General features: G+C 65.0%; 2 protein-coding genes across 11 annotated transcripts in view; one reads left to right on the top strand and one right to left on the bottom strand.

The window, feature by feature from the left end:
• The window catches only part of BAIAP2 (BAR/IMD domain containing adaptor protein 2), a 41,427-nt gene extending 36,989 nt beyond the window's left edge, over window positions 1-4,438 (top strand). For 2 of the 3 annotated variants that reach the window (XM_064676206.1, XM_064676212.1), the window contains one exon: window positions 2,437-4,438. In XM_064676206.1, coding sequence (XP_064532276.1) covers window positions 2,437-2,506 — 70 coding nt within the window. In that variant the 3' untranslated portion in view covers window positions 2,507-4,438. Of the gene's footprint in view, window positions 1-483; window positions 532-2,436 lie in introns of all 3 variants that reach the window. The other variant, XM_064676209.1, reaches the window with a different exon arrangement.
• Window positions 3,344-25,958, bottom strand: AATK (apoptosis associated tyrosine kinase). 8 transcript variants are annotated; one of them, XR_010435324.1, is made up of 15 exons: window positions 18,615-18,637; window positions 15,825-15,958; window positions 14,562-14,703; window positions 13,667-13,746; window positions 13,434-13,552; window positions 12,788-12,875; window positions 12,537-12,670; window positions 11,745-11,829; window positions 10,955-11,076; window positions 10,692-10,841; window positions 7,520-10,610; window positions 7,232-7,400; window positions 6,666-6,902; window positions 5,279-6,478; window positions 3,344-4,112 (listed from the first exon to the last, which is right to left on the bottom strand). XR_010435324.1 is itself a non-coding variant. In XM_064676203.1 (14 exons), the coding sequence occupies exons 1-14, from the start codon at window positions 25,911-25,913 to the stop codon at window positions 6,450-6,452; spliced, it is 4,665 nt and encodes a 1,554-aa protein (XP_064532273.1). In that variant the 5' UTR covers window positions 25,914-25,958; the 3' UTR covers window positions 4,276-6,449. The 8 variants fall into 8 exon arrangements, 4 of the variants coding, with proteins under 4 accessions (XP_064532273.1, XP_064532272.1, XP_064532275.1 ...); XR_010435327.1 differs by having other exon boundaries at window positions 6,268-6,478; XR_010435325.1 differs by lacking the exon at window positions 3,344-4,112 and having other exon boundaries at window positions 4,276-5,392; window positions 6,268-6,478.
• Window positions 25,959-27,558: the final 1,600 nt, after the last annotated feature.

Raw genomic sequence — 27,558 nt, 5'->3', positions numbered from 1 at the left:
CGTGCCCGCCCGGCCCCGCTGGCATTAAACAGCTTCGCTGAGCGGGAGCAGCGACAACTGTTTAAGAGCCGGGTCCCCCCTCTGTGAGCACCTGAGGGGGTGATGCTGCTGCTGCTGCTCCCGCATGCCAAGGCTCCGGCTGCGCTTTCCCGGCGCTGGGAAAGCGGGGATGGCTGGCACGAGGGAAGGAAGCCCCCCCTCCCTTCCGCAGCCCCGCCATGCCGACCCTTGCGCTCCCCAGGTGGCTCCCGGCTGGCCGTGCCCTTCCTTCCCCTCCTTGCAGCACCAGTGACTCAATAAACACGACTTTTCCTCCTTTCTCTTCTTTTTCCTCCTGTTTCCTCTGCCTGACGTGCTGCGTGCGGGGTGGCCGGCGGGCTCTGGGGCCGCCTGCCCGGAGCCTTAAGTCTCTCCTTAACCACAACCTTCTGTTCCCATCAAGCGTCCCGGTGTCCTCCAACGTGCCTTCTGTTTCCCTTGCAGCCCCGATGTTGAAGTGGCCAGGTTTTGAGGTGCCCCTGCCCGTAGTTAGTAAGTTGACGGTGTTGGGGGGCCGAGCCCTGGGTGCGCTGGGCAGCGGGTGAGGCCGCGGGGCTGCGCGGGGACGGTGCCACCGCTCTGCTTCCCCTGCCCCGTCCCCTCCATCGGTCACCGCTTGTCCCCGGCCCGGTGGCAGGAGCTCTGGGTCTCACTGCGCTGCCTCTGCACGGCCACTCGCTCCGCTGCCGTGGCTGCGCTTCCCGGGATGCTGAGCTGCTGCTGCGCTTCCCGCTGCCCCTAACCAGCCTCTTCGGTTGTAGGTCTCTGGTGCCCATCGCCAGCCCCAGCCCACTGTCTGGCGGGGCAGGGAACGTCCGCACTAACCTCGAGTTTTTTGAGCAGCTTTTTTGTTGTAGACTTGTCCCAGGAGGTTCCTTGTCCTGGGAGCCTCCTCATCCTGGCCCCTGGGATGGGATGGAGGAGCTTCCCCAGGAGCCAACACCCACCTCGGCACTGCAGAGCCTGGAGAGCCCTCTTCCCGTTTCTGTTTGATCCATGAGCTGTATTCCCTGGAGTTGCAGGCTCCACCCCAATGGCTCTTCTCTGCCAGCACAGAAATAGTTAAATGAGAGCCCCGGGTGATTCATCAAAGCAACTTTTCTCTCCCTCCAGTCCTGAGAATCTATTTTGGCATCCTGGGGGGGAAAGTGATCTAAGCATCTGCATTAATTAGGTGGGAAATTAATTACCCTATTTTTAAGCAAAAACCATTTATCTTCTAAGGAGAGAAAAAGTGCACGTGGAGAGGTGAGGGATGGCAAGGAGGGGGCCTGGGGCAGACAGTGAGTGCCCGTCCCAGGGGGGTTGGGGGTCCCAGCCTCCTCCTTCTGCTCTGGGGACATTCCAAAGCTTCTGGGGACATCCCAAAGCTGTTCAGTCCAGTTGCAGATGGTAACCATGGCACTTTACATGCACCCACATCTGGTGCCTCCATGGGGGGGAACTGGCCAGTGGCCCAAGCTGTGGGACCCGTGTGTGTGGTGGGCCATGGCCACAGCTTCCACTGGGGAAAGGAGAGGGATTGTGTGGCTCCCTGGGGAGGGCTGGGGGCGCTGGGCAGGTGAGACAGGGAGGATGGGTAGGGAGCTGCTTGGTGGCTCCCTGCCCAGTGCAGGTTTGGACCCGATGACCCCAGGCACCCCTGACAGCCAGTGGAACCCCCAGAGCTGCCCACACCTCCGGGGAATTAACTCCTGCTGGGAGAGCACAGAGGAGACCTCCTGGGGTGGGGTAAGGATGCTCCCCATGCCAAGGCAGCCCCTGTATCCTGTCCTGGCCAAGTGATGGTGGCCAAGTGACAGGACAGTGTGGGGGACACCCCAGGTAGGTGAAACCCCAGGTCAGGCTGGCTGGGCTGGGCTTGGTCTCTTGGCTCTGCCAAGTCCATCCAGGTGTTCTTTATCTCCCACACTCTTGGATATTAACTTCTCCAGAGGCAGCACAAGGCCTCTGCAGGGAGCTGCCAGCTCTGCCCTTGGCTGGGAGGTCAGGCCATAACCTGGAGCAGGGCAGTGCAGAGCCAGGTGATCTCGTGGTGCTCCCATCTGTGGGAACTGTGTGAGTCCAGCCTGGAGGGGACTGGAGCAGCTTCTCCAGCCCTGGTCCCCCATGGCATCTCCTGCTTTAGGCTGATGGAGAGTGAGGTAGGAGAACATCCCACATGGAGCTGCCCTCGGCTCATCTCTGACACCTACCAGGGCTTTAGCTGGGAGAGGAGCTGAGGAGTGGGGGCAGCTCAGCTGGGGGCTCCACAGGGCAGAGCCTTTCCAGTTAATCCCTTCCCAAAGCTGCTGTCCTGGGGTCTTGCCAGTGCCCGCTCGCTGTGCCGGTGCCCCGTCCTCACCAGCCCCGCTGCCGCCGTCCCCCCGTTAACTCTTCCTTCCTCTTCCTCCGCAGAAACCCCTTTGCCAACGTCCAGCTGAAGCCAACGGTGACCAACGACCGCTCAGCTCCACTCATCAGCTGATTGGGGAGCGCTGGCACCCGCAGCACTCGCCACCTCCTCGTCCTCCTCATCCTCACCACTGCATGTCCGACTTCCAGGACTTCATTTTTAGGCGGAATTTATTTAATCCTGCTGCTTTGAAAGCCAAAGGCTCAAGCTCTAGTGCCCTAGTTCTCTCTTCTCTAGACCCAGCTTGTCCCCCTCGGTGGCAGAGGGTCACACCGCGGTCGTGTCACCTGTCCTCTGCCTGCACCAAGGAGTGTGGTGGCAGCACATCTCGGAGCTGGAGCAGCACGTCCTGGGGCTGGGATGGTTCCCAGGCTGAGCAGCAGTTTGCCATGGGTGGGAAGATGGGCTCAGCTGGAGAAGGGGCTCCAGGGGCTCACAGTGCTCCGGTGGGGTGGCAGTGGCAGAGGGGACACGGTCCCCCTGCTCTCCCCTGCCCGGACAGGAGGGACCCCTAGGAAAGGTGGGATAGCCCGGATACCCCGTGCAAGCCAAGGGAAGGTGAGAGCTGTAGGCAGCTCCCAGGCTCCCACTAGACCCTGGATGCCCACCCCATCCTCCAGGCTGGCACACCAGCAACAGGGTGGTGGCACTGCAGCCCTTGCTGGGACAGGGCCGGCTCTGGTCCCAGAGCTCCTGCAGTGCCAGGGCTCAGGATATTGTAGGGAATTACGGTACTGCTGTAAAATATAAGCTAGAAAAAAACACTTGTGGAGGCGAGGGCAGTGTGGAAGCCTTGGGGTGCCTGGGGCAGTTGGGGGGCCCTGCTCCCCGCAGACAGAAGCTCCCTCCAGACCTCTTGCTTGGCTGTTTGCTCTTCCTCTATTCCTAGGGCTGCATGAGAGAGAGAGATAGATAGAGATAAATATATATAAATATATATATACACACACTTGCTAAGCTTATTGCTGGGAGTGCCCACGAGTGAGGTGGCTCCCGGGCCCTTCCACAGTTCCAGGGAGCCGACACAGGAGTCTTGTCCTTGCTCTGAAAACAGGGAGAAGGGGGTTTCCAGGCAGCAGTTGTGTCTCCCGTGGTGAGTGGTTGATGCCGAACAGAGTTTTTGCTTTTTCCATTGTATTTCTCATTTTGCACTTCCCGATCACTAGTGCAGCATGTCCTGGTCACCACAGTCCGGGCAGTGGGCGCTTGGCCGGGCACAGAGTGGTGCCAGCGCGGGGCTCGGTCCCAGTGGGACGTGGTGGTTCATCTCTCCCATGTCCCCTCCGACGGATTTTCCAGCTCCGCTGCAGGAAAAGAGCTTCTCCTGCGACCGCCCAGGCTCCAGCTGCACACGAGGGTTCCCTGCTCCATGATGTGCCTCCTCTTCCTCTCCTGTGCCTCCTCTTCTCCCAGGGCTGGAGCAGATGGGTGGGGGACCACACGGGGCAGGGGTGAGGGGAAGGGCTCCACTGGCGCACGGTGCAGTGGGTGGGAGAGGGCTGGTGGTCACAGCCCTGGGTGGGGACAGGCCTGGGGTCCCCTCGGCCACAGCGTTGTCCTCTTCCACCCCTGTGCCAGGGGCTGCCCCCCCGGGACCCCTGAGCAGCCACCCTGGCTCCAACCAGCCCCCGGGGGCTTCGCTGCACCTCCTGGCTCGGTGGCACCTGCAAGACGTAACCTGAAATAATTTTTTATGAGAAAAAGTAATTTATGAGCAATTAAATCCCTCACGCCCCTCCCTCCTGCAGCATTTTCCCTGGCCAGAGGCACGGCCTGGCCCCGGGTCCATCCCGAGCTGGCTCCATCCTGCGTGCCGGGCAATGATCGGGGCAGGAAACGGCTTAAGATATTTTAAAAACTTTATTATTGGCCCGATGAGATTTGACACACATGCTGGGAGCTGTATGGAAATCAGCACTGATAAAAAATACAGCAATTATGACCCGTATTGAGAAAATAGACCATGTAAGAAGAGCCTTTCTATTAAAAAAGTTACCCAAGCCACAGCTCTGTCCTCATCCACCCTCCGGAGCCGGGACCTGCGGCGCCATAGACCAAACCCAGGGTGGGGTGGGGGGCTGGACCAGCACCTCTGGGTGCAAGGGGCTTGGGGGGCGAGCACCTGTGGTGCTGGTGGTGTGCAGGGAAGGGGAGGCAGGGGGGGGCAGGAGGGTGGATGCTGCAGGAAGGGAATCCCAGGAGCATCTCACTCCTGCCTGGGCAGCACCCATGGGTGCTGCACCCCAGGTCAGTGCAGGGGGTGGCCCCCCAGTTGCAAAGGGTAAGGGAAGAGCTTGGGAGAACTGAGGAAGGGGTGGGTTACAGGACAGGTGGGGACTTAAATAAAACACTTAAATAAAGCATTAATTGCTTAGTGGTGGGGAGGAACCAGCAATGGGGGGTACGGGGCGGCACAGCCACCCTGGGGCTGAAGTTGGGGTCCCCTGGGACCCTGGCTGTGCCCTGGGGCACAGCCCCTCACCCCCACAACAGCCTTCTGAGCACTGAGGGGGCTCCAGCTGAGATACAGCTCCAGGGTGGGCTGAAACATGCTGGATGGGTGGGAGGAGGGTGGGCGAGTATGGGAACATCTGGCTGGAACCCGAGTGGCATCACAGTGCCAGGCTGGGGATGGGCTCATCCCACAGGGTCCTGGTGCCAGAGCTGTGCCCAGCCCAGGATGGGATCATCCCATGGCATGGAGCAGAACCCCTGGCACCAGCCCCATCCCACGTGGGTGCACGTGTCTGTGCACAAGGGCATCCGTGTGTCCTCACCACCTGCACACGGGGTGCCAGGAGCCAGGACATGGGGCGGGGGGCGCTCACAGGGGACATTTCTCACCTCAGGGTTTGGTCTATAGACCCCAAAAGGAACCAGCCCTGATTTCAAGGTTTCGTTCAGCTCCGCTTACTTCTATTTCCTTCCGGAAGCTGGAATTGCACAATTATCCTAAGCCTCGAATGAATTAAAAAAAAAAATAACGAAGAAACCCAAAAAAAAAAAAAAAAAAAGTAACAAAGAACTGCGAGCACCCCCTGCCCCCCTCCCCCCGACTCGATACGTCTCTTTGGCAGCAATAACTTAAAATCGCGTCAATGTGGGTTCAGTCAACAGCGAGTTTTGGTTCTGGGGTGGGTTTGGGGTTGGGTTTTTCTAATCCTTTTCTTTAAATACAAAAATAATCAGGTTGGCAGGTCCTGGGGGGGAAGTTCCCCCCCCAACCAGCCCTCCACGTGTCGTTCCCTGCCACAGTGGGCAACGGTTCCACCAGGCCTCAGGATCCCCCTGCTGGGACTGCTCCCTGACAGCAAAGGGAGGGGAGCCCCCCCAAGCCCCAAAAGCCATGGTGCCCCCCCTGGAGAGACAGTGGCACCCCTGGCACAGGGAGTGACATCAATGGTGGCAGCAGCCAGTGGCTCCTCACTCGGGAATGTTGTGGGGTGCCCGTGAAGCAGCCCTGGGGCAGCCGTGAGGTGGCCGTGGGGTGGCTGTGGGGCAGCCGTGGGGCAGCTGTAGGGTGACTGTGGGGCAGCCCTGGGGCAGCCAAGCTGCCACAAGGTTCAAGACCAAGCACACGGCACGGGGAGGGGACAGCACAGGAGGTGTGGGGACAAACACCACCTCGGGGAGCACGCGTGGGCAAGAAGCCAAAAGGGGGGGACTTCACTGGGGGGACACTCTGCAAATGTTAGCAAGGTCAGGGCACTACCCTTTAAACGCTATAATTTATATATATATATGTATATATATATATATAAGTGTGTATTCTGCACGCACACACACAGCCACCCGCACACACACGCACGGCTGTCACCATCACCGTCACCCACCGCCTGGCCCCGCGGGGGGCACGGCCCCACTCCCACTCGCAGCAGCAAACGAGTTCCTTCCGAGAAAATCTGCCTAAAAAATCCAGAGCGGGGTCTGGGAGCCCACGGGCGGCCCCCGTGCCCGGTCCCGCCGTCCTGCGCCTGCCCGGTGCCGGGGCGATGCCGGCTGTGTCCCGGCGGGCTCACTCCCGGTCACCGTCCTCGCTGCTGCCTGCAACGAGCAGAGAGGGGCCGTGAGAGGGTCCCCCTCCGCGGGACACTCGGCCCTTCGCGGGGGGTGACCGTCCCCGCGGGCACAAGGCCAGGGTGTCCCGTGGCTCACAGTGCCACTGACAGCAGCCCCTGGCAGGGATGGGGGTCCGGGTCACCCACAGAGCAGCATCACGGGGGGGACTCACCTCCTATGGAGTCCATGTCCGAGTCGGAGACGTGGGTGATGGAGAACCGGGACACCGGGGCAGGCGAGACCGTGAACCGGGAGAACTGGATGGGCAGCACCTGTTTCTGTGCCGGCACCAGGGCGGGCAGGGCGGGCACGGCCGCGGGGGGCTCTGCTGGTGTCCCGGGCAGCGAGGCCACCAGGGGCGGCTTCACCGGCACCAGCGGGAAGTCATCGTCCCACTCGAAGCCACCGCCTGCAATAGGGAGTGAGGGGGCTGAGCCCATCTTGGGGTCCCCACCATAACAGCTGCCCCCCATCACCCCATAACTGCTCCCCCATCACCGTGTAACTGCCCCCATCATCCCATAATTGCTGCTCCTATCACCCCATAATTGTCCCCATCATCCCATAATTGCTCCCCCCATTACCCCATAACTGCCCCCATCATCCCATAATTGTCCCCATCATCCCATAATTGCTTCCCCCCATCACCCCATAACTGCCCCCATCATCCCATAATTGCTGCCCCCCATCACCCCGTAAGCACCAGCCCCACAACCCCCACAACCCCTGGTCTCTTACTCTCTTCCGAGGCATTGCCATCTGAGGAGTCGTCCGAGGCTCCGAGCTTGTCCGTGGGGCTGGGGGGGCTGCCACTGGCAGGGAGCTGCCCCGAAGGCAGGGGGGGCTGCCCCGAAGGCAGGGGGGGCTCTGGGAAGCCCTGCTCAGCCAGCTCCCGCGTGGGGCTTTCCTGAGGATGGAGAAACAGCAGGAAGGAACCTCACTGGGGGCACTGCTGGGGATGGCTCCCACCGCCAGAATGCTGTGGGACCATGACCAGCGCCCAGCACTGCCCCCTAGGGCACCCACCTGGTCGAAGAGGTAGATGGTCACATCGTCGTAGAAGGAGACGGCCTTCTTCTTGCGCTCCAGGTCCTCGCAGAAGGACTCGGAGAGCAGGCTGGGCATCTTCAGGAGGCTGCGCAGGTTCCGGCCACTCTGGCTCTCGGCCACCACGATGGGCACAGCCACCGGCTCCTCCTCGCTCTCCTCGCTCTGCTCCTGGATGTTGTAGCAGCGCAGCTCCTCGTCTGACTCGTCGCTGTCCTCCGTGTCCTCATCCTCCTCCTCCGGCTCCTCGTGGCGCTCAGGGGCCGACGGGAGTGGGGAGAGGCCCGGGGCTGGCTCAGCCCTTGGCAGCAGCGTGCTGGGACCCCCCGGAGCATCACCCACCCCCGTCCCCTCCGGGGGCAGCCCCAGGTCCCCAGGCCCAAACACGGGGGGCACAGTCTGTTTATCCCCTGCCACAGCTCCTCCAACTCCAGGGACACCCTCAGGCACGTGGGCCCCTCCGACAGCCAGTGGCTCCCCAGGGCTCACTGGCACGGGGGTCAAGAGGAAAGTCTTGGGGGTCACAGAGCCCGGGGGACAGACGTCAGTGTCGGGGCGTGGGGGGCTGCCCGGCACCAGCCCCGTGCCAGCGGGGCACTGCTCCATGCCAGGCGCCTGCTCCGTGGGGCCGGCCGGTGTGCTCCTGTCCTCAGCCCCCTCCCAGTCCCCCTCCAAAACCCCCGCCACCGGCATGGGCACCGCCACCGCGACACCAGGCGCTGCTGGGGGGCTGCCAGGTGCCCCCGGGGGGTGCAGCGGATCCTCCCCTCGCCCTACGTCCTGTTCAGGGGAGCAGGGACCCTCCTCTGCCTCCGGGGTGCGGGATCCATCACTGTCCCCCTCGTCCTTGGGGCCACGCTCAGCCTCGGCGTCACAGTCGGAGAAGTAGGCAGAGTCACGGTAGGGGCTCTTCTCGGCCAGGCTGTGCAGCTCGGCCCCCAGGGCACTGGGCAGCCGTGTTTCGGGGGCTGGACCCTCGCCCTCGCCCCCTGGCAGCCCCGGGGGCGGCTTCGCCAGCTGGCTAAAGGCCTCCGGCTCTCGGGGCTCATGGGGCTCCTTGAGGACGAACTCGGGGGACTCGTTGTTCTCGGTGTCGTAGCCGCTGTCCAGGGCGCGGGCTTGGCCAGCGGGCACAAAGGCACCGGGGCTGAGCACCTCGCAGGAACTGGCCGTGGAGGGGATGTCCAGTGACTCCAGCGAGTCCGGTGTCCCCACCTGCTTCTGCAGGGACCTGAGTGCCGGGGCCGCCTCCGTCCGCTCCGTGTAGTCCCCGGAGAAGTCGGTGAAGACGCCGGAGGTCAGCTCTGCCGTGTCCTCGTCGCTGCCTTCATCCACGCTGGGGAAGCTGCCGCTGGAGAAGGTCTTGTCCGGTGTCCGGTCGGCATCGCTGGTGGCACAGGCGCCGCTCTCAGCCATGGCCTCCGTGGGCATCGGTGCGGGCGCCTCAGCGGGCTCTGGCGTGGGCTGGGCGCTGTCTGTGCCAGGCTCAACGGGCAGGCCAGGGTTTGGGGTGGTGGTGCCAGCCATGGGGGCGGCCTCCCCCAGCCCCACTGCGGTGTGGGGCAGTGGGCTGCAGGCAGGGCTGCCCCCCACTGCGCTCTCATCCGGGTGGGCATCACGAGGGGCCCCTGGCGCAGGTGTCGGGGCCGCGTCGGGGCCCCACGGCGTGGCGGGGCTGCCCGCCAGCGTGACTGCCTGTGCGCGGCCGCAGGGTGATGAGTCACGGCCGTGCCAGGCCTGGAGCCGCGGGGAGGGCGAGCGGCACGGGGAGGAGGAGCCGCCGGCCATGGCAGGGGGCTGATCCTGCCGCGGGCGGAGGAAGTCGTGTCCCGGCGGGGACCCCCCGAGCTGGGGCTGGCCGCGTGGCACCGTGCCCAGCGGCTTGGCCATGAGCCCGCGGAAGGTGATCATGCGGCGGTAGCACCAGCTGTCGCCGGCCGGGGGCTCACGGGGGCTGCCGCTGCCGATGTTGTTGTTGGAGGAGCTGTTGGAGGCCCAGGGAAGGCGCTGAGGCGGGGGGCTGGCACCTGGCGGGTGGGGGGCACTCGGGGGGCTGTCCTCACCCAGCTCCAGTGCCACACAGTCCGGCGGGGCCCCGCTCTGCCCCCGTGTCGCCCCGTACCCCCGGGGGCTGTAAGTGCAGTTCCCCGGCGGCGAGACGCCCAGCGGGTCGGTGAACATGCCGGCCTGGAAGCTGGGGACGGGCCAGTCCTGGCTGCCTGGCTGGGGGGGCTCCTCCTCCAGCAGGTACCCCTCGGCCCCGTGGCTGGGGGACGGTTCGTAGCCCCGCGGCTCCTGCCCGGGGCAGGGGTAGGGGTAGTACTCGGCGCACTCCCAGGAGGCCTCTCCCGCCGGCGCGTGGCCCAGCAGCGGCTCCATGCTGAGGGACACCGTGGGGCTGCCGTCGGAGTCGTAGGCGCCGCTGCTCCGGCCGCCCTGGGCTCTCCAGCAGGACGGGGGGCGCAGGGGCCCCCGCTCGCCCGCGGGGCTGTAGGTGCACATGGCATAGTCCAGCTCGGCGCTGCCCTCCCCGGGGCCCTCGATGCGGATGTAGTACTCGCTGCCCAGGGAGGGGCTGTGGGCACCCAGGATGGGCACCACGCCAGGCGCCGGCACCCCAGGGCAGCCCCCCGCCTTGCACTCGTAGCAGGAGGGGGAGACCCCCAGGCTGAGCCCCGCCGTCGTGGCAGGGTAGTAGAGGTCATGGTAGCGGGCGGCGCTGGTGGGACTCAGGGACCCCAGGGGGGCCTGGAAGTGCTCGGTCTTGGTGTGCTCCCACTTGTACTCGAAGTTGAGGCCGTGGCTGGTCTCCATGACGGTGAGGATGTCGTCCCCGTCTGAGGGGAAGCCGTCAGCTGAGAACTGCTCCAGCAGTGGGAAGGAGGAGAGCTCAGGGCCGTGGTGGCTGCCGCCGGCGCTGCCGTTGGGCTTCATGGAGTTCCAGCGCTTCTCGAAGTCCTCCTCGGCCTCCGTGGCCCCTTTGGCACACAGGTAGGACAGCAGAAGGTGCACCTCCTCCGCTGTTGGGCGCTGCTCAGGCTGCAGCCAGCAGAACTGCATCACCTCGTACCTGTGGTGAGGGGCCAGGGTCAGCCCGGCCCCCCGCCCACCGCGAGGTGGGGCAGGGCAGGGGGCAGGACGGGCTCCTCACCAGCGCTCCGACAGCGAGAGCTTCAGCTGCGGCTTGGGCAGCTTCAGCTGCTGCTCCTTGATGGCATAGGCCAGCACTTGCCGGTCCGAGTAGTGGTCGTAGGGTTGGCTGCCCAGCTCAAACAGCTCCCAGATGGTGACGCCCAGAGACCTGAGGGCACGGTGGGATGCTGGGGGTGCAGGGAGACCCCCACCCTGCTACTGGCCAGCTATCCTGAAAACAACCCACCGCCGCAGCCCCCTGCCCCCCCCAGACCCGCTCACCAGACGTTGCTGGCCTTGGTCTGGTCCACCACGAGCAGGTTGCCGTGCACCTCGTCGATGAGCTCGGGCGCGATCCAGCGCAGCGGCACCCACAGCTGGTCGGCCGTCACGAAGTAGTCATCCTGCCAAGTGTGCAGGGTCAGTACGAGAAGAGAACGTCAATCCATGGCGTCAGGGACCGGCCACGCCGCGGCACCCTCCACCCCCTGCCCTGCCCCCCGCCCAGCATGATCCCCCCCGGCTCTGCCCCCAGCCTGCCCTTCGCTCCTCCTGGCACCCACTGCCCTCTTCCCCCCCTCTGCCTGCTGCCCCTCTGAGCTCCTCCAGCCCCCCAGCCCAGCGATCCCAGCCCTGCCAGGAGCCATGGGCAGCCCAGAGCAGGACAGACAGACATATGGACGGGGGGACAACCCCAGGTCGTGCTGGCAGCTGCCTGCAGGGACCTGTTCCTGGCAGAGGGGCGCGTCCGGGCCAGCCCAGGCAGCGCTGGGGAGCCCAGGCTCCATGGCACCCCTCTGGGCAGGGGGCCAGGGTGCTGGGAGAGGGAAAAATCCCCCCTTAATGCTCATGGGGACAAACTGGGGGGAAGCAAGTCCCTCATAGGGTGGTCTGCACCCCCCTGTGCTCCAGAAAACTCAGGGAGTGCCCCGGCACTGCTGGGGAGCAGGAATGTGTGCGGGTGTGGGGCGGGGAAGGCTCAGCACGATATGTGCCAGGGTGGTGTACGTGTGGGTGCCCCGGGGGTCCCGGTGCGCAGCCCCCAGCCCCTCCTCCCTCCAACCAGCCTTACTTTGTACTTGCAGTGCGAGAGCCCGTAGTCCCCGATCTTGACGGTGAGGTCGGCGGTGAGGAGGCAGTTCCGCAGGGCCAGGTCGCTGCCAAGCAAACCGGGAGCTGTCACCGCTGCCGGGGGGCCGGGGGGCACCCACCACCACCGAGGGGTGGGGGACACCCACCAGGGACCCCGCGGGGGCAGCGGGATGGGCGAGCGGCGGCGGGGCCCCGTCCCCCCGTCCCTGTGCCCAGCGCCGGGCGTGCCGATAACGCGGCAGCCAGTGCACAGCAGGAATGCCTGCGCAGCCCCAGCTGCGCCGCTGTCCGTCCGTCCATCCGTCACGCGCCGAGCCAAGCAGAAAGCGGGTGTTCCCGGGCAACGTGAGCCCTGGCACGGGGCAGGGTTCCCGGGCGGCTGCTCCAGCCCCAGGGCGGGTCACGCACACGGGGTACACGCGAGACCCCCACTGCACCAGGGCCCACCAAAGCTGGGCTGCCCATAGGGGTGTCCCTCTCCAGCAGCACAGCTGGGGACCCCATATCCCCCCAACACAGCTCGGGCACCCTCGTGGGGACCCACCTGCAGAGCCGGGCTCAGGTGGGGACACTCCGGTGGCCCCTGATGGCAGCGCATCCCCTCCTCAACAAAATCACTGATGCTGGAGTCTCCGTCTGCAACTCACTCAGCACCAGGATATTGTTGGGCAGGAGGAGCAGTGGTGGGGCAGGAAGGCTGGCATCCTGGGAACCGCCCCCACCCAGACCCCGAATTTCCCCCTGCCCCCCCCCGAGCCCCAGGCCAGCCTACCTGTGGATGTAGTTGTTCCTGTGCAGGTGCAGGACGCCGCAGGCCACCTCACATGCCATCCTCTGCAGGGTCAGCAGGTCCGGGGTCATGGCCTCGGCCCCCCGGCAGCTCCGCAGGTACCCCTTCAGGTCACCCTGTGGGCAGTGCCACTGTCACCCTCCACGGCGCTCGGCTGCGGGGGCTCGGCCATGCCTGGCACCCATGGGGGCACCGCGGGGAGCGGGAGGGGCACGAGGGGCACACGGACTCACCAGCGGGCAGAACTCCATCACCAGCAGGTACGGTGTGACCTCGGCACACTGGGCCAGGCACTGCAGCAGGTTGGTGTGCTGGAGGGCTCTGTGTGGGCAGAGCAATGGGGGCACATGGGCACCGTGCCAGGGGGGTGGGGGCTGCTCCCAGCACCCCATTGCCCTGGCTGTGCTTGGGGTGACAGTGGCAACTCCTCAGGAACCACTGCCCTGCGTGTGCTGGGGCTGGATGAGGGGACGGCGGGAGCCCCCCCGGAACCATCACCCTGCCTGTACCGGGATGGGCGGGGGCTGCCGGGAGCGCCAGAGCGGGTACCAGCACGTCCCAGCGCCCCAGGCACACCACAAAGGGACATTTGTTCAGCTGTGCCCAAGCAGGAGCAGCCCCGTGCCCCGCCTCGGCCCCGCTCTGCCCATGACCTCACCGCTGCCCCTCGCCATGGCCAGTGGCTCCGCACAACCCCGGTCCTGCTGCAGTGAGCGCCGGGCAGACGGGCTGGGATGGAGCTGAGCTGCTGGAGAGCTCAGCTGGCACCTCCATGGGACAGCCACGGCTCTGCCTGGCAGCCAAAGGTGCCATGGAAGGGACCTGCCACCATCCCACAGCATCCCAGCTCTCAGCACCACAGAGTGACCCCAGAGGTACCTGTAGGGCTGCGCTTCCTCCAGGAACTGCATCTGGTCCTGCACGCTGGCACTTGCCTTCAGCTCCTTCACCACCACTTGGGTGCTGCTGATGCCCGAGTTCACTTCCCCCAGGAACACCTGGGGCGAGGGACAGGCTCGTCCCTCCATCCACACCCCGAACCCGCCTGGCACAGCCGGGGCCCCGGGTCCCACCGGGGTGGGGTGTCGGGGGCTCCCTGCCCCTGGGCTCACCTTGCCAAACCAGCCATGCCCGATCTCCTTCAGGTACAGGAGGCTCTGCCGCCCCAGGTCTGCCGACTTGAGGAGCTGCACTGTAACAGAGCACACCCAGCTGCCCGCGTGTCCCCCAAACATGTGTCCCCCTGCCAGTGTCCCTCTGCCCCCCTGCCCACATTCCCCAGTAGTCCTGGCCAAGCCCTGACATCCCCACCATGTCACCCGGTGCCAGGGCGTCTGCCATGCCGGGATGTTCCGGAGAATCCATCCCCAGGCACCCTGCATCCCAGGCATCTTCCTCTCCAGGCATCCTCCCACAGCAGTGAGATGTGGGGTACTGGTGTCCCCAAACCGAGTGGCGGCAGAGCTGGATCCCTGTCCCTTCTCCTCTGCAGGGCAGGCGGAGCCGAGCCCAGTGCAGAGCTGGCATTTAGCCCCTTCCCAGCCCCCCGGCACAGTCCTGCCCCTCAGGTGCCCGTGCCAAGGGCAGGCAGCAATGGGACCATTGTTGGCCCTCGCTGGCCACCCCCCCACGGCCATTCTTTGGGCGGGGAATAGCGCAGGGCAGGAGGGGGCACAGCCAAGCGCCCCCCACATTCCTCTCCCACTCATGGGCTTGTTTACACGGGACCGGAGCTTGTGGGTGCCACCATTTGGGGTGTCCATGTCCCGTTCCACCCTGGTAGGGTGGGACATGCACAGGGTTGGGGACAAGGACAAGGGACCTTCGCACAGGGGAATCCTTGCAGCGCTCCCCAGGGAACTTGGCTGCCTGTCCCCTGCTCAGGGCTCTGCTGGAGCCGTCCGTCCTCAGCAGGGGAGACCCCCCATTCCCAGCTCACTCTGCTGCTCAGTGCTGCAGGACACCCCAGCCATGGCTCTCAGGGGTCCTGCCCCCTCCCCAGCTTACCTGAGCGCCCTGGCTGCTTGGCCATGGGCAGGGACACCTTGGTGAGGGGCAGCACATAGACCTCGGGGCCATGCTGGGGGGCAGGCGAGCCCTGGGCCGACAGCTCCGTCACGTAGTCGTCCCCCTCGGCGTTCTCAAACTCCTGCTCCAGGGGCATGAGGGGAGGGGGACACACCGAGCAGAGATAACTGACCCCAAGGGTTCCCCACTGCCAGCAGTGCCCCACAGACCCCTCTGCCCCAACGGGCTCACCCACACCCCCAGGCACGGGGACCCCCAAATCCCACCCTCCCGGTACACAACCCTACCCCCTCCACAGGGACGGCACCACCCACCCCACTACCTGGCGGTGCCACCCCGGCACACCCCGGCTCCTGAAAGCCGCCCGGGCGAGCAGGTAGGCGACGGTGAGCATCTCGCCCTGCCCAGTTCTGCCTCATGGCACTGCCACCGCCAGCACCGCGCCGTGTGCCATGTGCCGCCGTGTGCCATGCGCCGTGTCCCGCCGGACACCGGCCCGGCCGCGCGCCCCTTTATACCCAGCGCGGGGGCCGCGGGGGTCACTGTCCCCCCCGGCACCGAGAGGTGCTCCGGCGGTGTGGGACGTTACACAGCACCCAGAGTGTCCCCCCCAGCCTGACCCCCTCCCGCCGCGGGCGCCTCAAGCCTCCACAAAAATCCCAGCAATTAGGGAAAAAGCGTTTTCTCGGCACATTCTGTGCCTGTGAGGTCAGGGTGCCTCCCACCCTCGGGGGCGTGCGGGTGGGACTGCCGGGCCCTTAACCATGGCGTGGCCTGGCCCTGCGCGGAGCCGGGAGCACGGCTGGGTCAGGATATGACCCCCAGTGATCCTGAGCCCCACAGCGTCCACGCTCTGTGGAGATGGGAGCCCGGACGGGTCAAGCTACAACCCCCAGTGATGCTAAAACCCACAGATCCAGGCTGTGCAGAGCAGGGAGCCCAGATGGGTCAGAATATGACCCCGAGTGATGCTGAACCTCACATATCCATGCTCTGTGGACCTGGGATCCTGGATGAGTCAGGATACGACCTCCAGTGATGCTGAATCCCACAGGCCCTGGCAGGCACTGAGGGTTCAAACCCCCTCTTTGAGCACTGCTCTCCTAAACCAGGACACACCCAGCCCTGGTGCTGGGGCAGGGGATCCTGCACTGGGAACCTCTGAACACCTCCATCCCTTCCTGGGGTCTCTGGGGAGATCCCCTCTCCCAGCCTGGGGACCCCCCAGTGCCCCCAGCTCACCTTGAAGCCGATGTCCCCCTTCTTGCAGCACAGACAGGCCAACATGAGGAAGATGAAGGTGAAGAGCCCCGAGAAGGAAACAGCCACGACAGCCAGCGAGGAGGACCAGGAGAGCTCACTAAGGGGGGTGCCGTCTGTGGGGACACGAGGGGGTCAAGGCAGGGGGCTGGGGCAGGGAGAGGGGTCCTGCCTGGGTGGGGGTCATGGGATGTGGGGGCTCATCAGGGCTCACAGGGGAGCACTCGGGGGGGACAGGGGGCTCAGTGCCACTGTGCTCCCTTTGATGACAGGAGGAGCCGGGAGCCAAGGGGGGACATGCATGGGGGAGACAGGGACACAGCTCCTGTGGATGCAGGGTGGCAATGACGCCCTGTGGAGAGGGACTGTGCTGGCTTGGAGGTCCCAGGCACCCTCACCCAGCCAAGCCCCAGCCCTTGGATTTGCCCTCCAGTGGGTTTGGCCCCCGCACAAGTCACATCCCAAAGCTGGCCAGACACTGCAGCTGTGGGAGCTGGAAGGACAGGAATTTGGTTCCATGAGCCCCCACACCAGGTACAGGGACGGGACAGGGCTGCTCAGCTGGGCACTGCATCCTCTGGCCACCAGCACGCCCCAAATCCCAGCACCCACCACCCCACTGCAGCCGGCGCCGTGTCGCTCGGGGTGGCAGGGGGCACGGTGGCCGTGGTGGCAGCGGTGGTGGCCATGTCCCAGCTGCCGTCCCCAGCAGGCCCCGCTGCCAGCTGCAGCTGCCACATTACTATTCCACCCAGAGCCTGCCCGAACAACCGGCACCGTTGTGGTGGGAGGCAGCCGGAAGGTCGCGGTGCTGCCAACAGAGCTGGTCATCAGGGACCCCCCACAGCCCTGCAGCGCCCAGCACAGTGCCCTCCTGCAGGACAACAGGGCTGGGACAGGTGCCCCTGTGCTCAGCTGTGCCCCCGGCACAGACCCCCACCAGCACTGCAGCCCCTCCCCAGGTCACCGAGCCTGTGCCGAGCCCTTCGGGGACACTCATGGCACACACATGGCTCCAGCACATGGACCACAGAGCATCCCTGTCCCTGTGCCCTGACCACATTGTCCTATGCCAGGACTGCCACCAACTCCCATGTGTCCTTGAGACCAGCACCTGAAGGGCACTGGGGGTCTGGGGAAGGTCCCGCTGCCCTGGGGGGCACCGGCAGTTCCTGGCTGCTCCCCAGCACCGCATGGCACAGCCACGGGCACCCCAGCTCCCAGCCAGGCAGTGAGCAGGCACATGGCCCCGTGGGCCTTGGCACAGCCCAGCCATGCCAAGGAGTGTGAAAGGAGCTTCAGAGCCATCTTCTGAGGCTCGGGATGCAAAGCTGAACCTGGGAGGAGCGGGGGGCGGCGTGCCCCCCCTTGCTGCTGGTTTCCATGGTGAACACACTTTGTACCGCCAACGTCACCATTTTCCCTGGATAGTGGGACAGCAAAAGAGAAAATGACTCACTGAAAAGAGCCTTTGAACGGCGACAGGGAGCAGAGCACAGGGACAGGAGCCCCTCCAAGGGGACCGTCAGCTGAGCCACCCCTCGGCTCAGGAACTGGAGCTTCCCAAATGAGCCAACGGGCCAGTGAGACCCGGCTCGTCCTGTCTCACTGTCCTCACCTGAACGACCAGCTATCTGGGAAGAGTGACCAGCCCAGACTGGGCACCACCACTGCCATGACCCACTGGCACCATCCAGCTGCTCTCCCTGTACCCACAGCACCAGCGCTGGGTGTGGTGATGGGAAATGCAGCATCATCTCAGAGGCCAAGTTATCCCAAAACCAGGTCAGACGCACCTGCAGTGGCGGCTGCTGGAGCACCAGGGTGCAGGGGGCACCAGGACATGGCAGGCACCAGGACACAAGGAACACTGGGGCACAGGGAGCACCAGGGCACAGGGCTGGCTGTGTGCAACGTGAAGGGCCCCCACCACATCCTGCCCCACATCCTCAGGCTCTGCCTTCCGCTTTCCCAGCAGGAACAGGGTCCCCTGGCACCAGTGCCATGCCCTCCCGTGGCCTCGGCACTTGGCCTTGCCACAGAGGTCAGGCTGAGAATGGCAAGCTCAGTGCATCCCCCAGAACTGCTGCATCACTTGCAGCCCCAGCACCCAGGACCACCCAGCACCCAGGGCCACCCAGCACCCAGCGACCCCGTCAGCAGGGCCAGTGTGTCCCAGTGGCTGTGTGCCAAGCCAGGGATCACCCACCCTCACCTGGTCAGCCCAGCAGGTGAGAACAGGTGGGGGGCTGGTGGCAGCAGTGAGGCCACAGCTCCAGCCCCAGGAGCTCCTGCCCCAGCCTCACAGCCAGCTCTGGGAAACGGGAGCAGAACTCTGACGGAGGGAGAAGGGGATGCCGGATGCAGTGGGATACACTGGGATGCAATGGAGTGAAGTGGTGTATAGTGGGGTGCAGTGGGACGTAGCAGGATGAAATGGGGTGCAGTGGAATGCAGTGGGGTGCAGCAGGACGCAGTGGGGTGTAGTGGGGTGCAGTGGGATGCAGAGGGGTGCAATGGGATGCAGTGAGAGAGAATAAGGCAGACGCTGCCCTCCCGCCCCACAGATGCCGCCCTGCAGCTGGCACAGCCCGGCCCGAGCTGCTGCCCCCCCCCCAGCCTGTTGCATCGCCCACCCAGCGCGGGTCGCAGCTCCCACCGCCGGCTCCAGGCAGGGACGGGAAGAGGCCGGAGGGTCCCTCCGGGGTCCCGGCCCCGGTCCCGCCGGCGCTGCCCGGAGCAGGGCCGTGCCCGCCGCCGGTGCTGACTCACGTTCCCGGGGCGGTGCGGCCGCCCGGCCGTGCCCCGCTGGCTCCGGCGGCCGGCGGGGCGATGCTGCGGCCGCTCGGCTCCCCCGGCGGCGCGGGCGGCGGGCGCGGCTGACGTGTGCGGAAGGGCCGAGCCGGGGCTCCCGCAGCGCCCGCGGCAGCTCCGCGATCGCGGCCCCGCCGCGGCCCCCGGCCCCTGCCCACCCCCGAACCGGCGCAGCTCGGGCCGTGCAGAACGGGGAGGAAAGCTGCGGGCACGGGGCACAGAACACCGAGACCTCCCCCGCCCCGCTCCCGCGTGGCCCCTCGCTGCAGGACCCGCTGGAAAACACAGCCCGTGCCTCAGTTTCCCCGCTGGTAATTCCCAGCTGCCCTGGGGCACAGAGGGGCTGCCCTGGTGGGGTGCGGGCTCGTAGGGTCATCCAGCAGCTGACGGATGATCTGGGTACCTTGGCAGCATGGTCTGCACATCCCCCCCAGTCCCCTCGTCCACAGTGGATCCCACCTCTGGAACATGCTGGCTCCTGTACCATGCTACCCCCCTGCTGGGGCAGCACCTTGCAGCAGTGCCCGCCTAGAAGAGGCTGGATTTGGGAAGGAAGAAGAGCAGGATTCAGGCAGGGAGCAACACAAGATTAGGGCAGGGAATGGGGCAGGATTTGGGCAGGCAGCAGGGCAGGATTTGGGCAGGCAGCAGGGCAGGATTGGGGGAGGAAGCAGGGCAGGATTGGAGCAGGATTCCAGCAGGAATCGGATGGGATTTGGGCAGGGTCAAACACCCATGCCATGTGGCCCCTCTGGCCACAGGCTCCTCGCTCCCAGCCCCATCCACTCTCCTGGTGCAGGCACAGCCCTGGCATCACGTTAATCCCCGTGTCCATGGGCAGCTTCCAGGGAAGCAATTTCACAGCCCGCAGGACGCGCGCTCTGCTCACCCACACGCATCCAGGCGGCACGAAACCATCCGCTGCCATTTAGTGTGCGGGCACACGGCTGTGCCCGGGGCCTTGCAGCTCCCAGGAAACTGAGGCACCACCACGGCCCCCCCGAGCCGCACCCCTGAGCCCGGATCCCCCCTGCCATGGGAACAGCCCATGGAGCAGGGTTGGGGCTGGTGCTACCCACTGGTGCCAGCCGGGAGCCTGGCACAGAGCTGGTACCCTCAGCATCCTCCACTGGGATGCCACGGGATCCAGGCATCCTTCCCAGGGGTACCCAGATCATCCTCCACCGGGATGCAATAGGATTCAGGCATCCCCTCGCCAAAAGCAGAGTTCAGAGAGCAGCACCCTTTATCCCCATCCCTGGAGACCTTCTCCCAGCACTGGAGCAGCCGCTCCGGTGATTAACAGATCAGTTAATTGTGAACGCCAGGCACGCCTCGCTAATCCCTTCTCCTTCTGTATCTTCTAATGTGGCTTATTTAACCAAAAGGATTGATTCAGCCCCTTATTTCTGGTTTTACCATCTTGGGCTGAAACAGTAGCAAAAAAACCATAAATAGACGGAAAATAAACTAAAATCATCCATCATTTTCTGAGGCAATGAAATAAAAACAAGGACTGCACGAGGGAAAGGCCGAGCCCCAGCGCTGCTGCACACACACCACGCGTGTCAGCCTGATTAGGGACAAAAAATCAGGTTCCTCCATCAAAGCAAGCCCTGATGCAGAGCCAGGAACCACCAGCTCCCTCCATTTCCAGGGAAAATACTAATATAATTATTATAATGATAATATAAGTATTATAAGTATTATAATGTAATTCTAATAATGCTATATATTATAATAATATATAGTAATAATAATATACTATTATTGTATATAGTATTAGTATTATATATGGAATTATACACAGAATTATATATAGAATTACATATACTGTATTTTTATACATAATTATATAGTCTATTTGGACCACAGAATATTAGAGTTATAATGATATATTGTAATAAAAAAAGAATAATAGACAAGCAAAGCAAGATCAAATTGACTGTTTAAACCAAATTCTCGTGCTTGATGTTTTAAATGAGCTCTGCGTGGGGGTGGTGAGGCCCAGCCCACGCCAGCCAAGCATGTTCTGGTGCCATCCCAGCAAACCCGCTGTCCCGAGGGACAGGGAGTGCCCTCAGCCCCTGGTGCCTGGGAGGAGCACCCAGCGCTCTCCTGGCAGGGCCCCAGGTAGGGATCCCTCCATGGACCCCGGGAATGCCACGTCGGGGGCAGTGCCGGGGGCAGTGCCGGGGGCAGTGCCACGCTGGGAGCGGTGCCGGGCACATGGCACCGCGGTCCCGCCGCCGGCAGCGCGTGGCACCGGCCACGCCGAGGCTCCACAGCCGGCACGGCAGCGTTTACGTAACCGCGGGAGCGGCAGCGCGAGCGGGGCAGCCTATTTATATCCAAAATGCTCGGCGGCGTTATGAAACCAGAGCTCTGGCTCCGGAGAGGGGCCGTGCAGGAGCGGTGCCCGCACACGAGGCGGCCCAGGGGATGCTCCATGGGGCGGGCAGGAACCCGGGCACGGGGTCCACCCCTGCCCCCCACCGCAGCCCCGAAAAGCTGGCACAGCCCAGACCCCACTGCCCCAGCCCCCCCACCACAGGGAGCAGGAGGATGTTGGGCACCAGCTGCCCTGCCACCCTCCTGCTCTCAGCCAGTCCGTGGTGCCCAAATCACCCACGGGCACAGGTACACACAGACTGGGGAGACTGGAAAATCCCTCCTTTGCCATAGGAATTGTAGCAGGGGTGGCCAAGGGTGGACACAGGGAGCCTGGAAAATCCCTTTGCTGTAGGGATGGCAGCAGGGAAGGCCGAGGGTGGGCACGGGGCACAGGCGAGGAGCACACAACCACACGGGTATTTCGGAAAGATGAAGAGCCATGGGGTCCGACACGGTGGCCCGGCAGCGGGACAGCCTGGCACAGCCGGGGCAGGAGCCTGGGAGCCCACGGGTACCCTGCCCAGCCAGGCGGGCAGTGCTGCTCCACTTACTGCGTTTGCCTACGCTGGAATTTTCCTTCGCTCCAGTAATTAAAACAAGCGGTGTTAACCCAGCTGCTGGCACCAGGCTGCAGGGAGGACGTGGACATGGCTGGCAGGGGGGAAGGGAGAGGAATTGGGACCCCCCCGACACTCCTGCCTTCAGCCCAGGCTGTGGGACGGTGGCTCTGTGGGAAGTCCTTGACCTGCTCTGCTTCCTTTGGTGCTGAGCCCTCCCAAACCCACCAGCCCCACATCCTCACTGTCCCTTGGTCGGTTCCACCTTCCACCACAAGCCCTGTGCCAGCTCTGGGACATCCCGAGGTGTTCCATGTCCCCCATCAGCAGGGCTGGAGCAGCCGATGGCAAACGGCACGATGGCAGTGGGTGCCCTGAGACGGCTGCGACACACTCCAACGACACTTCCCGGGCTGTCAGGGGGATTAATGCCCACAGGAGACTTATTTTCCTGCCAGAGGGCATGCTGACTCAGCACAGAGCGGCTCCTCTCCTCGTCAGCCCATCACTTCCAGCCCCACATCACATCCCCGCGGGATCCCTCTGGCTCAGCTCTGTGAACGAATTCCCCCTGGGGATGTGTCAGGGTGTTGGCTGGGGCAGGAGAGCAGACGGAGCCAAGTCGAGCCCTGGGGCGGCAGCAGCACACGGCCAGACCATCATTCCTCCATCCCACCACCCCTCCATCCCATCGTCCCGGGCACTGGGTCCCAGCACCTCTACACTTGCCGGGTTGGAGTGGCACAGGGTGGGAACAGGCTGAGCCACAGCACCAGAGTGGCCCAACCGCCCCTTTGACCCAGACCCTGGGATTTTCCAGCCCAGGGAATCAGCCTGGCACATGGCAGGTGGTGTCACACCAACGAGGCAAAACCTGGGATGCATGTGTCACCTGGCCACAGGCAGCCAGGACCAGGCAGGGCCCCAGCTAAACACAGACCCCCAGCTGGATGCAGAACCCCTGGCTTAACCCACACTGGGCACCACGCTGGCAGTGCCATTCCTGCCCTACTTCTCACGGTGTCACCAGGGTGCCAAGGCCTGGACTGAGGCTCATGGCAGGGTGGGCACCAGAGCCCTGCTCTGGCTGGGAGGACGCAGTGCTGGGGGCGGGCAGAGCCACGGGCTGCCCTGGCACAGGGTGTCCCAGGGAGGGTTGGGAGTGCCGGGCAGGGAGCCCGTGAGTCACAGCCCGGTCCCGCCGGCAGCGCAGGGCCCTTTCAACCCTGGCAAATTAACTTCTCCTAATTGGCTTTGACAGGATCGGTGTCACCGTCCAGAACATGCCTGCCTGTGGGGGGGGGGGTAGGAGGGAGGGAGGGGAGAAGGGGGAGCACCCCTGGGGAAAAGGATCCTGGCTCCGTTCCCTTGTTGAGCCGAGCAGGGCCCAGCTGCCCTGCTGTGCAGTGCCAACATCATTCCCTGAGCAGGACAGGGGGCTCACCACATGCCCCCCCATCTCTGCCCACCCCTGGCATCCTTGTGGCACTGGGATTCACCCCCTGCCCATGTGCCCAGCTCCTGCTGCCCGTCAGCCCGGACAGACAGACGGCACCTCCTGCACCTCCCACACACTGAGCCCCCATGGGAAGCACGTGGCAAGACAGGAAACCAGTCAGGGTGCTGCCACCCCTGTCACCTCCCCTCCAGGAGCTCCCACCACCCTCAAACCCCCCTCTGTGTCCAGTCCCAACAACACCTTCCCCTTGTCCTTCCGCAGCATTGCCAGCAGCCAACAGCCCGGTTGGTGCCAGGGTGGGAGCACGGGCATGCCCGGCCCCCATTTGGGCCACCGGGGTTCTTCTGGCTGCAACAGCCCCTTTGCCACCACGGTTCCCCAAGTCCTTTCCCATCCTCATGCCAGGAGTAGATGGTGGTGCTGGACACGGAGCACCAGCACTCACAGAGCTGTTGTCCATGTGAGGCCTGGGACAGTGGGTGGGTGGCAGTGGGTTCCAGCCAGGTCCGAAAACACAGGGCTAGAGGGACACCCCCAACTCTCCCTTGGCCTTGATTCCCCATCTCCCCCCCCAGCTCCTCGAGCCCTGGCTGACCCCCAACAGTTCTGCCTGGTGCCTCCCAGCACCGTCTGCTCAGCCGGGCTGTGGCAGGTCACGGCACTTCCAGGTCAGGGAGTGGGCACTCAGTTCCCACGGGAAGCCCAGGAGATCTGGGATACATGTTGGGGCAGGCAGCACAGCAGTGCCTCTTGCTGACAGGGTGGTTGTGCTCCACAGGTGGCTCCGTGTGGGAGCATTTCCGGGCTCAGCCTGTGGATGGGCAAAACAAGATGGGAACCACGAGGCTGCTGGGCTGGGACCCTTTCCCAGAGCCCCAGGCACTGAGAGGGAATGAATCCCCGACACAGCTGGCTCAGCCTGACACAGGTGCATCGGACAGAGGAGCCAAAAGTGGCAGGTGAGGCCAGAGCATGGGCAGCTGCGGTCGGCACATCCCTGTGGCACCTCTGCCCCGGGTGACACCACTGTCACCATTCCATGCCAGCAGGCCACCTATGGCCCAGTCCTGGCAGCAGTGGCTTCCAACCACCCCTTTCCAGGGAATGTGGGCTCAGGAGATGCTCCCCTCTGCAGAACCAGCGCCCCTAAGCCTCTCCCGTCTTGTCCCAGCTGTGTGCCACTGTGCCCTACAAATCGCTTCCTGCTCCTCCTGACCAACCCCAAGCACAAGTCAGCCCCAGGGAGCCAGGTTGGCACAGGCAGCCTCAATGCCACACAGGCAGGAGCTGCTGCCACACAGACCAAATTCACAAAGCCATGAAACCCAGAATATGGTTTGTTCCTCTCTTTAATTCCCCTCCTGGTGCTGGTGGGTGGCAGCTGCACAGCAGCGCCGAGCTCTGGGCCTGGCAGCACCATGACGGGCAGCGATGGAAACCGTGCTGAAGGGCTTTTAAACCAAACATGCCTTGAGAATCCCCAGGCTGGCAGGATTCGCACGGAGTCAAAGCCTCACCAAAACCCGGAGCAAAATCCCCCCGGGGCTGAGCCCGACAATCGGCTCCGTCCCGGCGCTGCCGCATTTTAGATGCAAATAACGAGGTTTTAGAAACAAATAACGAGCGGTCGGGGACAAAGTCCCCGTTCGGCGAGTCCTGATGCGGCTCATTTCCAAATCCCCCCACGGATTCCGACCGCGCGCAGCCGGGGGAGCGGGAGCAGCGGAGGAAGGAGGGAGCGGGAAGGCGGCGGGGAGGGATGCGGGAGCCCGGCACCGACAGCCGGAGCCTCCGGCACCCCGCGCCCGGCACGGGCACCGCTTCGCAGCCTTCGCGGTGCCGGAGGAGGCGCCGGGAGCGGCGGGAGCCGCGGCACCACCGCTCGGTGCCGGACCCGACACGCGTTATCCCAGGCTGGTAAACAAAGGGCCGGAGCCGAGCGCCCGCCGGACGCTCCCACGAGGGGTCCCGGTGCCCGCGCAGAGCCGGCCCCGCACCGGAGGGACGCGAGGCGGCTGCGAGGGGCGGGAGGCGGCGGTGAGGGGCGGCTGCGGCGGCTGCAGCCCCAAACACGCACCCGCAGTCGCCAGCCCCGCGCTGCTCCGCGGCTGCAGCATCTTCCTGCAGCTGCGCCGCGGCCGGGACACGGCGCTTACATAACGCCTGCGCCCCAAAACGCCGCTGCCCTGCCCCGGCACCCCCCCAGCTCCGCCGGCACCCCCGGCCCGGGCGGGCACCCCCAGCCCCCGGCTCCCCGGCCGGCGGCTGTCCCAGGCGGTGGGGGCTCAGCCCCGGCTCCGTCTTCCTCCCTCTCACCATCACCATCCTCCCTGTCGTTATTATTCCGTTTCAATCCCGGAGATGCCTTCAGAGGCAACGCAGCCCCCGGATTCCTCCGCGCTCCAGCCCGGGAAACAAAATGCCGCCCGGCTGCGGCAGCGATCCCACCGCCCCGCTGCCACACCGGGGGGTCCCACCGCCAAACCGGGATGTCCCACTGCCACACCGGGATGTGCCACCGCCGCACCGCGATGTCCCAGCACCACAGCGGGGTGTCCCAGCACGGGGGGTGGGAAGCCCGTCCAGTGACATTCCCGGGGATGAGGGCGAGGGGATGCTCGGCTCGCGGTGCGGGGATGCTCGTTCCCGGTGCACCGGGCGGGCTGAGCGAGCCGAGCGCGGTACCGCGGGGGGCTGCCCGGGGGAGGCTCGGCGCGGGGCAGGGGGTGCGGGTCCGGCGGCCCCGGGGCTGCGGCACTTACCGGGGTCGAAGTGGGAGCTGAAGGCGAGGCTGGGGCTCAGGAAGGCGGCCGCCATGGCAGCGGCGGCGGCGGGGAAGCGGCCCATGGCGCGGCGGCGGCGGGAGCCCCACGGCCGCCGGCTGCCGCTGGCCCCGCGCTGGGCACGGCGGCGGCGGCGGCGGCGGCGGCGGCTCCTCCTCCATGGCGGCCCCGCGGCCCCGCGCCCCGTGCCCCGGGGAGGGGCCGCGCCGCCGCCGAGCGGCGGGACCGGGCGGGCGGGGGCGGCAGGTGGAGGAGCCGCAGCCCCGGGACCGCACCGGGACCCGCGTCCTCCCCTCCGGGATGCGCCGCCGCCGCCCCCGCGCGGTCCCGCCGGGATGGAGGGAGCCCGTGGAGACCCCCCGAAAGGGGACGGGACCCCCGAGGAGCAGCCGCCACCCTGGAGCGGGGCCGGGACCCCCCAAGAGCAGAGCCAGGTCCCCCCCAAGCAGGGCTGGGACACCGCAGGGGCAGCCACCTCCCCCCCCAGAGTGGGGATGGAACCCCCGGGAGCAGGACTGGGACCCCCAGTAGTGGGGCTGGGACCTGCCTGGAGCAGGGCCAGGAGCCCCCAGGCAGAGAACTGCTCCCGTGCTCACCCATCCTGGGCACCACTGGCTTCCTGGGACCAGCGATGGGACATGGGACAGGACCAGGGATGGGACATGGGACAGGACAGGCAGTTCTGCCCCCAGCCAACCCCTCGACCCCCAGCCAGCCCCTCCTCACATACATCCCCTGGTTCCCATCTCTGCCCCAGCATCCCATCAGAGCCTCACCCTGCAGCCCCCCAGCCCCATCCCGAGGGAGGAGTGGAGCCCCCCAGCAGCTCCCAGCCATGACACGGGGTCCCCTTTGTGCTGTGGGGCTGCCTCATGTGGGGCCACATGGCTCGGCCTCGTCTGCTCGACACCACAGCCCTGGCACATGGGAGTGTGCCCTGGAAACACAGGATGCTCCAAAACCTGACAGATTCCCATGGCAGGGAACATCCCACAGCTTCACACACAGCCCACAGCAGCCCCCAGCCAGACCCTGGCAAAGCTGCACCACAGCTGATCACCAAACCCACCCAGGACCCAGGCTGGACTTTCCTCCGGGGTCATGGTGGGACAGTCCTGTCCCATCCTGTCCCAACCCTTTCCCAGGAACCCCCGTCCAGGCCCTCTGCCCACCCCTTGGCAGGCTCAGCTTTGAGCATGGGGCTCACACATTCCCACCGTTGGTTTGAATATTTAAAGCCAAATTTTGCGTACACGATTAATTTTTTACAAGCTTCAAGCCTGCACAGAACAGCACCACGCTGCACATGTCACGTTGCCACAAATAGATACAGGCCTGGAAAAATTACCGGCTGCTGGGAGAACAAACATGCTGGAGCCAGCTTCTCCCTTCTCCTGCGCCTCTGCATTTCTCTGCTATGGAGCAGCTCTGACCCACACGACCCTCAGGCCCCTCTGCCAGGGGTAGCAGGGGACTGCTGACCCCCCATCACTCATTTTGGTGATCCCCAGTTGGAGGGCTGGCACAGGCACCCCAGTGCCCCCCACCAGCCCCCCACTGGGTCTCTGATCCCTTCTGGATGTGCAAAGGGCCACGTCCCCACTTGTGGGACCCCCTGAGCTCCACCACATGCCTTCCCTGGCCCAGAGCAGCCAAGCCAATGTGCCACCACCCCAGCACGGTGCCCAGCACCCTGGGTGGGGGGATTT

Source organism: Pseudopipra pipra, chromosome 19, assembly GCF_036250125.1.
Source record: "Pseudopipra pipra isolate bDixPip1 chromosome 19, bDixPip1.hap1, whole genome shotgun sequence".
NCBI lineage: Eukaryota > Metazoa > Chordata > Aves > Passeriformes > Pipridae > Pseudopipra > Pseudopipra pipra.
Note: the sequence above shows the minus strand (reverse complement) of the source record. Positions and strands in the feature narration are given on the sequence as shown.